The sequence below is a fragment of the Egretta garzetta genome, unplaced genomic scaffold (assembly GCF_000687185.1).
Source record: "Egretta garzetta isolate BGI_Z169 unplaced genomic scaffold, ASM68718v1 scaffold588, whole genome shotgun sequence".
Classification (NCBI taxonomy): Eukaryota; Metazoa; Chordata; class Aves; order Pelecaniformes; family Ardeidae; genus Egretta; species Egretta garzetta.
Window position 1 is genome coordinate 178,239 of NW_009260496.1, and position 9,896 is coordinate 188,134.

A 9,896-nucleotide genomic window follows, 5' to 3' on the forward strand; every position below is an offset into this window, starting at 1 on the left:
GGGAGAGGCCCCGGCCCGCGCAGTAGGCCCCGGCCAGCAGAGCCGCGGCCTTTCCTGTGAAGGGAGCCGCCCACGGGAGAGCGGGGAAAGCGTCAGAGGGCGTTTGGTTCCTACGCTTTGAACAATAACAAAGGCTGAAGAAAAATAAAAGCGGCTGTGTGCCAGCCCAGGGTGGAACAGCACTGCGCAAGGCTGCTTCCCCTTCGAAGAACAAAGTGCGTGTGTTGTGGAGCGGCGTTAAAAAAACCCCACCCGAGACTTAAAACTCCAGATGGACGCAAAAAGAGAGACAAACCCCAAAGCAATTACTGTCCCACGTTCAGCTTTTATTAGGTTAAGCGTTCGTAGAGGAACACTGCAAATAAGCGTTCCTGGAAGAAAATACAGAGCAGCGCCTGCTGCCGCTGCAGGCGTGAATACAGTTGCTGTTACGACAACCTTTGGTTTAACAAATTGTGGCCTCCACATGCAAAATTCTGTGGATCTTCCTCATTGCAGGGTTTGCAAATAAAACGTTCTTCATCAGGCGGCAGCAGGACCCACCGGTCCCTCTGAAACAGCATCTGTACTGTGCGCAGGTTGAACTCTGCTAGATCCTTACAGTGATGAATGGGAGCAGAAAGAGCTTGAACTGAGTCTATGGTAAAGTGCCTTGGTTTTTTTGCCGCAGAATTTCAGTCTCAACATGAGCAACGCTTCCATGCAACCTGCAGCCGCTCTCTGTACAGGGGACAAGCCCAAGGCCTGGTTAGCGGCAGCGCGAGTGCCCAGCCTAGGAAAAAGACAATGTGCTGGTGTTACAATGGGACTTGTCCTGTTTTCACGCTGGCATTTAGAGATTACATCATAACTCAGGGAGGGAGGGGAGAATTTCTGGGAAATGCTTTGTTTCCAAGGGGGAATGTTCTCAAACTAGCCTTTTAAAAAAAAAGAGCTAATGTTTACAGGTGCCAGTTTGTTGACAAAGCTGATGATGTTCGGAGCGCTGCTAACAGTGAAAATTCATTGGTATGTGCAATAGATTCAGCAGAGAAAGTAGGTTCACCTGCAAGTAAACGGCATTGCAGTAAGCGTAACAGCAAGCAAAAATCCCCAAAAGCCCGGTTCGGCATGCCTTCCTCACGCTAGTGCTCTTAAGGGAGTTTCTTAGAGCACAAGGTCTCCAAAATTATGGGTAATCCTTACAAACTAAAGCTAACTTATGTCAGAGCAAGGCACAGCCTGGAAGCCTGACCCCTGAAAGTCATCGGGAAAGGAAACACACGTGAAGGGTGGTGTCAGATGGAAAAATAGAATGTTTAAAAAAGCCAGAATGTTTAAAACAGTCCCTTTTATTCAGCAAAAGAAAGCATCGTACCAGAAGACTGAGAGGAAGAAGTTTTCTACTTGAATGACTGTATCAGAACAACTCAAAGCTTGCAGCTATGACAGGAATTTTATGTTGAGGAATATAGATCCTTACCTTCTATGGAGAACAAGAACATTTCTGTTCAGTCGTCTGGTTCAGAGGCGTTTGGTAGCTGTAGTTTTCGTATGTATTATAGTAGCTAAGTGAGAAAGAAGAAGACAGTGAACTGTACTGGTTTGTAGAAGAGCACTCAGGTTGGTTTCCTCTTAGGAAGAGAGTCTTGACATGAACCACCACAATCACACCATCGATGCCAGGTTGCTGTGCCGTGTAGGGTTTGCAAGCCTGAGCTGAAGATGCAGAATTACAAGACCCAGGCACACTCAGGCAAATATTTCAAGTGTATAAAACTCGGGACTTGGCAACAAAGGACATGAGCAGACATCCAGAAGACAGCCTTACCCTTCCTTCTGCTTAGAAATAATTTTCCAGACAACGCCTGCCCCCAGGAGAAGCAGGACCCCCGCAGCCGCGACTCCTGAGGGAGAAGAGCACGTTATCATTCTCACCATACAATTTAAAGCTTATCAGCACAAAAGACATAACGAGGCGCATCTTTAAAGTAAGCAGAGGGAAGCGGTGCCACTGAGGCCGCTGCATAACACGAAAGATCTGGCCACAAAAATTATTCCAAGCTGCTTACCTAGGCCTACTGAACTGGGCTTGCGTGACACTGAAGGGAAGAGGAAAAGAAAATTCAGCAAAGTATCCTAACAAAATGCAGTGTTTCTCAACTGTAGTTAATCACTGTATTGATAAAGCTTTTACTGCTAAGGCCTATAATAAAGGATTTCTTAAAAAACACGCCATTATATACTTTTTTTTTTTTAATACAGAAAGGCATTTGCATGTTTAAAGCGTATTTGCATGTTTGTTTGAGCTTTGCTTCCTTCACATTTCACTCACTTAGTTTGCAGGCCGGTACAGGAGGGTCCCAGCTGAAGTCCTCTTGGCACTGAACCTGACTGATGCCTTCCAACGTGTAACCGTCATCACATTCAAGGGTGATGTTCGTCCCAGAGCGGTAAGTATTCCCTTTTATGGCTTTCTTAACACCTTGAACTTCTGGGAATACACATCTGATCTCTGAAATGAGAAGTAACAAAAAAAGGACATTTAATGAGAAGGAACAAGGAATACAGCTGTGGGTTATTTAAGACATTGTAATTCTTTCTGAATGCAACCAGGAATTAATTCTTATTCCACAGGGTAACTCCTTTCTTTGTGGCTGCAGGAGAGGGTAGGTATCCCACTCCCACACGTGCGTGTTTGTACAGATGAGCTACTCCCCACTGATAGTGCACACGGAAGGCGGCGGGGAGGAGGGGCACCTTGGCAGAAGCCTGCCAGGGAAAGGGATTTTTCTGATACTGGGCTACCAAAACATTTGGAGAAGAAAAGTATAGCAGGGAAGAATTCTGTGGGAGCTTTGGAGGGGACTGCCTGTAACCCACCACTAGCCTGTAGAAGTCCCTTGCCCTTAATGGATGTCACCAGCCATATTATTTATCAGTAGTTAATTTATTAGTCCAGCCATCTAAGCTATTTATACCACTGATTTCAGTGGAGTGAGTGAGTTGCTTCAATTTAAGTGTCTAACACCTTTGACAATCCAAGCCGAGGGTGCTGGAGGAGAAGGTTCTCAGTGGAGACCAAAGGGGTAACATCAATGTGTAACTTTTAACCTTTGTTTCAGGTCAGGTTTGTTTTAGATATATATTTATTTTACTTTCACACGTAATCATTACTAAGGACACTTCAAACCCACAAGAATGCGGAATGGCAGGGAGGATTTTTCTGTGAGCCTGCTTCCTTCAGAGAGGTTCTGGCCTGTTTACCATGGGCATTGGTGTGCTATTTTTCTCTCGTTGTTACCCAAGCATGTTTCAACTCATGAGTCACTGAGGTGGGTGCAGCTCCACCAAGGAAGCATCCTGTGTGGGTAATGAGTTTATTCCGGTGAATGTCCAGCTTTCTGTGCAGCAACACCCACACTAGGAATCTTTTGACATTCATGAAATTGCGTTTATTCAAGTTCGCCCGATGACTGACATTCACACTGAGCTATGCAGAAGGGCCAAGTCACAGATACAGAAGCATTTTCCAAGAAGGGAATAGTCAGACTTTATGTGTAATCTATAGGCCATCCAGCAGAGACAAATTCTCTGATAGAATCATTTCCTTTGCTTCCTGTTAGTGATAACTGGGGAGTGAGAAACACAAGAACGGAAGGAAAGGGAAGGGAAAAATTTTCTACTCAGCTACTAAAAGTAGAAAGCTTTTGAGGGAGTAAAGTTGGTGCAGAACTCATTCATCGCAATGAAAGCAGAGATGGAAAACAGGCAAGAATTAAAATTACTTTCCGGAATTGCCTCTATTGTACTCATGTCCTTCTGGCTACCAGCATGAGGTTCCCATCCTGTTTCTTTATAACCTTATCTTACTCTTCCCAGGGATAACGAAGTGTAGATTAAATTAATAATTAACAGATTAGCCCTGCCTGGCTATGATATGAAAGTCGTTCCCAAGCAAAATAAAGGGATGGAATTCAGTGGTGGCTGCAGAAGATTTTACCGCTTAGATTTTGGCCTGTGTATCTCTATCAAGATGTAATTTTTTCCCCAAAGTAAAACACATATATCATCATGGCTGTGTGTCTCCTCAGCCCAATTCTGGGAGATGCCTGCCACCGTGAATTCCAAACAACATCAGCAAACGAAGCATGAACACACCTTTGCACTGAGGAGGTGGCTGGCTCCAGGTTCCTGACGCTGTGCAGTTGATGAAAGCATTGCCCACGAGTGAATAACCAGGATTACAGCTGTAGGATACAGATGCTCCATAGGAAAAAGCGTTAGAGATGTTGCCTTTGAGCTTCCCGTTGGTGATGTTTGGGGGGTGGGGACACTTCACAACTGGAAAGTCAGAGAGGGACAAATGACAGTGTTGACATGAGGATCCTAGTGGACTGCCAGAGAGTAGCTAAGGCACTGTACCTTTGCAGCCTTGGTTGTTCCCTTTTAATTGCTTCACCTAGGCTAAATAACTGATTTTGTCACCCTGAAACTCCATCAGGCTCTGGAAATGGGTATAAACTTGATCTTGTTCTTACCACTCATTCTGTAGTAGAGGACTCAGTCCTTCTACAAACCTTCCCCTAAGGCAAGTCATGTTAAATGTCCTTTCTTCTTAGCCCTCTGCAACAAAAACACACCTTTACAGACTGGAGAAGGATGGCTCCAGGCTCCAGACTCTGTGCAATAAATGGATGCTGTCCCAAGGAGAGAGAAACCGGGCTCACATATGTATCTTACATATGTTCCAGGAGTGAAAAATGCTTTTGCCGGGCTACTGAGAGACCCATGGACGATACCTGCAGGCTTGGAACAGTGCAGCTCTAAAAAGGGAGAAGTGCACATCAAAACAGAGCTCATACAGGCAAGAGGGGAAACTTTTGAGCACCAGTGGACGGCCATGTGCTCACTCCCACAGCACTGAATCCAAGGCAGAGAGCCAGCCCTGCCCAACCTTCTGCTCTCACTTCACCCCAAATCATCTATAAGGCACGTGGCATCACACACATTTCTTCTTACACAAAGCAGCATCATCTTCCCTGGTATATCAGATAAAAAGCGTGATTAGTTCATATGTATAATGGGAATTCCACACTTGTAAGACCATCTTCTTCTAACATCCATACATGTGTCTTACTGCTGGCAAAGCTGGCCTAAGCTCGTGTTTAAGGCATTTATGCTGAGAAAGGGAGGCACCAGGTACTGCAGCAATAAGGGGGGGAAAAATTGGGATAAATGGATTTTCAGATCTAAACGCTAGACTCTGGGTTCACTCTGGATTCCTCTCACCTCCTAAACATGTTGCAAGCGATAAGGCCAGGAAGGAGAGACATCTAAGGCCAGGAAGGAGAGCCATCTAAGGCCAGGTAACGCATGCTTTCCTCTTTCACAGGCAGGGAGTGGAGGATCCCATGTGCCCCCAAGCTGGCACGGGGACTTGTGGAGCTCTTTTGGGCCATGAGCACTGTTGCGTTCAATCGTAATCGTGTCTTCAGGCCTACAGAGAGAGATCCCTCCCCTCTGATTGCTTTTCCATTCTCAAGTCCTGGGCTCACAGCCAACTGTGAACAGCAAGGGTATAAAGAACCCTTTAGACTGTGAAACTTGTGTGGGATAGAGACCACAGAGACCTCGGTCTTGGCCACAGAGACCTCTGTCTTTCTTTAGTGGTGGAGTTCATTGAAGCAACAGCTCATTTCATCAAGTCCTTAGGCAAATATCACTACATGTTTAACGCATTTAGAGAGTTGAGAAGATGCAGTGGAAAGAACACAAACAGACCTTTGCACTGAGGAAGGGGATGGCTCCAGACTCCGTGCGTTGTACAACGAACAGACTCATTCCCGATGAGGGAGAAGCCCTGTTTGCAGCGGTAGTGCACAAGTGCTCCTACGTCAAAAGTGTCTGAGAAATGACTGCTGTGTTCCCCATTAGCAATGCTTGGTGGGCGTAGACACTTCACTGCTGAAAGAGGAGAGGAGGAAGGTGGCATTAAATTGTAAAAAAAGTGATAACGAGAGTAAGAGAGTGCAGTTAACCTTCGCTGCAAAAAAGCAGGGCAGGTTGGGAGGAGGAGTTAGCGTTCAGTAAATCTTGCCTCTTCTTATAATAGACCTACCTGGCTTCGTTGTGGTCTCAGGACGACGATAGTGTTCTGCCATTCCATCTAGATGCAGCATTAGGAGTTTAAGATACACATTTGGTTGAGCAAATACAACGCACACATTTACCTTCATTTTCTATCATCCTGCCTTTGTATTTCTAGCAAAAATTTTACTCTTCTCTGCTAGTCAGGGTCCTGCCATGAAGCTACCATATTTTCCACTTTCAGGTAATGAAGAGAACACAGATTATGGATTACAACAAGTGGGGTGAGAAAAGTGCAGATCATGCTTATACTTACAGCATTACCCAAAACCTGGCTTATCTCCTGTGTGAGAAGAGAGGCATAAATAAAAGGAACAATTTCTGGTTTCTCCTTGAAATAGTTGGAGCAAACAGGAAAAATAAAGCCAACTTTGGCTTCAGAGAGTGGGCAGGAGCGGTCGGGGAGGCATCTGCAATGCTAACAAGTCCAAGTGCTGACACTTACCCTGCTCGCAGACTGGTAGGGGTGGGTCCCACGTGTTATCAGCTTGGCACTGGGCTGTGTGATGGCCTCGCAAGGAGAAACCTTTATAGCACTTAAAGCTAACAGTATCTTTGTATGTGTAATGATATTTAAGGACAGATACTGTCCCGTTCTGGATCTGTGGGACTGGACATACCACTTCTGAAAGAGAAATTCATTGTTTCAAAGAGGGAGCCATATGTATGCTATAATTAATGCATATACAAAGTCCATCCTTAACGTGACACCGCTCAGGAGTTCACAGGTTGTACTTGGAGACTCACAGAAGAGAAATTTCAAGAATTGAGGGCTTTTTAGTTCCTTTAGGTACCCCAGCTTTACCCATTGTATATCTAAACAGTCTTGTGCCTATAAGCAGAATAATGCAAAGACGTTCTAATAAGCATTAAATAGCATAGAAATCCATAAGCGCTGGTGGTCATTCTCATGACTGCTCTACTCTACCAAGCTCACGCCTTCCAAAGCAATTCCATCTGAAGGAAAAACTAATTGCAGTGATCAACCCCTGCAAAACAGCCTTGTGGTTTGGATAACGGTACAGTATTTGGAAGATCCCAGTTTAATTTTACTCAATGTTCCACTCTTCTGCTGCAGGACACATTTCTTCCTTAATTTATTTTTTATGTTTGTGAAACAAAAGGGACAAATCCCTGCAGGCATCTCCCAACTCTTCATTCTACATAACTCTGAAAGATCAGAAGCTAGTGTCTGGAAGATTTTTAGAAGAAACCTAACAAGCAAACAAAACAAAACAATCCCAGAGGAATATTATGCTTAAAAAGTCTTATTCCTTATGGGTCTATTTATTTTAAGGAAATGCCACTTTTTAATTTTAAGGACTTAATTTGGCAATTCTGCGCCAGACCTAGTGGTGACCTACTTACTCTGACAAATGGGAAGAGCACCACTCCATGCGACATCTGGTCCAGAAATCTCACATCGCCTATGAGACTGCCCAACCAGTTGGTACCTGGAGTTAGAGAGAAAGAAATCTCCATTGATTCCAAGTCATTCAGCGTGGATTTTGCACTCCCCCTCTGATGCTACCCCCAGAGGTTTCCTTCTGCAGCCTCCCGATTCTGGCCGGTCACCGAGGTGTTTCTGTTGGTTTGACACATGGGAGTGAAGGACACCAAGTTCCTTCTTCCTAGATCCAAGAGGAACAGCAATGATCCCAAATTACTCTGGGTTAGACTGGTCAGGTGCTAAATCAGGACTCAGACCCAAGTGATTTCCAAACCGCTGGAGCCTCCTTGCAGCCCGTGCTTGTTTGCACTCTCAGCTCCTGCTGGGTGGCCATCTGAGAAGGCAGACTGGAACCGAAGATTGCAAAGTAATCTATTGGGCACAGGCAGGGAAAAATGAGAGAGACTTCTCCCTTTCCTGAGCAGGCAACTATGGCATAGCTGGCACCAAAATACAAACTCCGGCTTGCTGTGGGAGGACGGCCTGAGCAGAGGAGTGGGCTCTGAGCCTTTACTGTAGGTTGCCCAACACCGAGCTCAGAAATGGAGTCAGCAAAGGCAGCGTGGGACTCACCCTTCTTCACACGTGTGGCTCACGACGGACTTGAAAAGGAGATTTGTCAGAACAACAACTCTGCCGTTCTTTGGCGTTTCTGGGTATTTACATTGCTTCCCTGGGAAAGAACAAGGCTGAGTTTTAACTCCTCTCGTGCAGTTTTGTAATGCACTATGAGAAGGTATCTTAAGGATCTGTCCACATTCAGATACCACTAAAGACGTGATTTTTAAAAGGCCAATAGCTGCCCAAACTATGTGACTAGTGAAGCCATGTATGAATCGTTCTTTAAAGAATTGCTTTAAGAAACCCATGAGTGTAGCTTAGACCATTTTCAACAACCAACACCAAACGGATTGAGCTATTCACTTTCACAAAACGCTAGCGCTTCAGACCACGTGTGGTTTTGGAGGCATGTCAGAGTTGAGGGTACTCCAGGGTGTCTCATGTATCCCGGCTGGCAGCTGTATTGCACCGTGTCCCCAACAGGAAACTCCATCACATTTCTGTATTCCTCGGTTAGCTCAGCAAAAGTGAAGTTTGGAGGTGCTCCACAGCCACCTGTCAGGAACGGAACCACAGGGGACAACACGGGTATCAGCTGCACAAAGTTGTTTCAAAAGGTATACTGAGTATGCGTAGATAAAAGTTTACAAGCAAAGGGTAAACACAAGGGAAGGAGTGAAGAATTCAACATTTTGGGAAGAGTGAGGGAAAGGATGAGTCCTCCAGGCTTTTAAGGGCAGAAATTCCCAGGCTGTCCATAACTCCAGCCATTGTCTTGGAACCAGTGTGTACCTGCACACTGAGGAGGAGGGAGGCTCCAGTTTCCTGAGTCGGTGCAGTAAATCGATGCCTCTCCCAGGAGGCGGTAGCCAGGGTCGCAGCTATAATTTACGACCATGCCGGTAGTGAAAACATCCAAGTCCTGGCTGTTGTGGTTTCCTTTCTCAATATCTGGAGGCGAGGGGCACTGCACCTCTAAACAGAGAGGACAGAACAAAATGAAAAAAAGGGTCTGGATAGGGTGACAGGCAGGAAGGATGCACGCACGTCCCTGCCTGCCCTGCCTGCCCTGCCTGCCCGCAGCCCCGCTGGCAGGGATGGAGCCCGCGCCTCCCTCCGGCACCGGCATTCTCGGCTCACCTTCACAGCGGGGGTAAGGGATGCTCCAGGTCCCGTTGACCGTACAGTACAGCGTTGTTTTTCCCACGAGAGCGTAGCTGGGGTCACAGCTATAATTCACGGACTTGCCAGGGCTGAAGCCTGTCGCATCCCTGCCATCGTGCTGGCCGTGCTCAATCGCCGGCGGGGTGGGACAGAGCCGCCCTGCAGGGAAGGAAACCTTTGCTGAGAACAGGATGGGGGCTGTGAGGTTTCCGTTTTGCTTTTCCTCTTAGCCCCAGAGAACAGAGTCCCTCTAAGTCCGAGCATGCGGAATATTCACTTTCCTGCCCTCCTTTCCTCCCCTAACCCCTCTGGCTCACCGGCCTATCCCCAAATGAAAAAGGCAGGGGAACGCACCTTCGCAGCGCGGGGCAGGGAGGCTCCAAGCTCCAGACGAAGTGCAATTAAGCTGTGCCTCTCCCACAAGGACGTAGCCAGGGTCGCAGGCGTAGCTCACGGACGCGCCGCTGGGGAAAACGGCCGTGGCTGGGCCGCTGTGCTTTCCGTTGGCAATGGCTGGGGGGCGAGAGCACTGCGACGCTGGGGGAAGAGGGCAAAGCCACATTCAGTTCAGCAGCGAGGAGGAGGGGGGCGA

At 46.8% G+C, this 9,896-nt stretch overlaps 1 protein-coding gene and 1 long non-coding RNA gene across 2 annotated transcripts in view; one reads left to right on the top strand and one right to left on the bottom strand.

The window, feature by feature from the left end:
* The first annotated feature begins 39 nt into the window (after positions 1 to 39).
* LOC118452851 lies at positions 40 to 4,807 on the top strand. Its single transcript, XR_004842715.1, has 3 exons — positions 40 to 642; positions 2,319 to 2,432; positions 4,734 to 4,807. It is a non-coding gene; the product is annotated as an uncharacterized LOC118452851 (long non-coding RNA).
* Positions 665 to 9,896, bottom strand: part of CR2 (complement C3d receptor 2) — a 26,726-nt gene continuing 17,494 nt past the window's right edge. Inside the window, exons 8-23 of the mRNA XM_035899928.1 lie at positions 9,659 to 9,841; positions 9,281 to 9,463; positions 8,933 to 9,115; positions 8,504 to 8,695; positions 8,153 to 8,252; positions 7,498 to 7,583; positions 6,575 to 6,754; positions 6,101 to 6,148; positions 5,764 to 5,946; positions 4,623 to 4,805; positions 4,141 to 4,323; positions 2,315 to 2,494; positions 2,052 to 2,081; positions 1,811 to 1,886; positions 1,463 to 1,547; positions 665 to 1,045 (exon numbers count right to left, since the gene is read on the bottom strand). Coding sequence (XP_035755821.1) covers positions 1,466 to 1,547; positions 1,811 to 1,886; positions 2,052 to 2,081; positions 2,315 to 2,494; positions 4,141 to 4,323; positions 4,623 to 4,805; positions 5,764 to 5,946; positions 6,101 to 6,148; positions 6,575 to 6,754; positions 7,498 to 7,583; positions 8,153 to 8,252; positions 8,504 to 8,695; positions 8,933 to 9,115; positions 9,281 to 9,463; positions 9,659 to 9,841 — 2,072 coding nt within the window. The 3' untranslated portion in view covers positions 665 to 1,045; positions 1,463 to 1,465. The remainder of the gene's footprint in view (positions 1,046 to 1,462; positions 1,548 to 1,810; positions 1,887 to 2,051; positions 2,082 to 2,314; positions 2,495 to 4,140; positions 4,324 to 4,622; positions 4,806 to 5,763; positions 5,947 to 6,100; positions 6,149 to 6,574; positions 6,755 to 7,497; positions 7,584 to 8,152; positions 8,253 to 8,503; positions 8,696 to 8,932; positions 9,116 to 9,280; positions 9,464 to 9,658; positions 9,842 to 9,896) is intronic.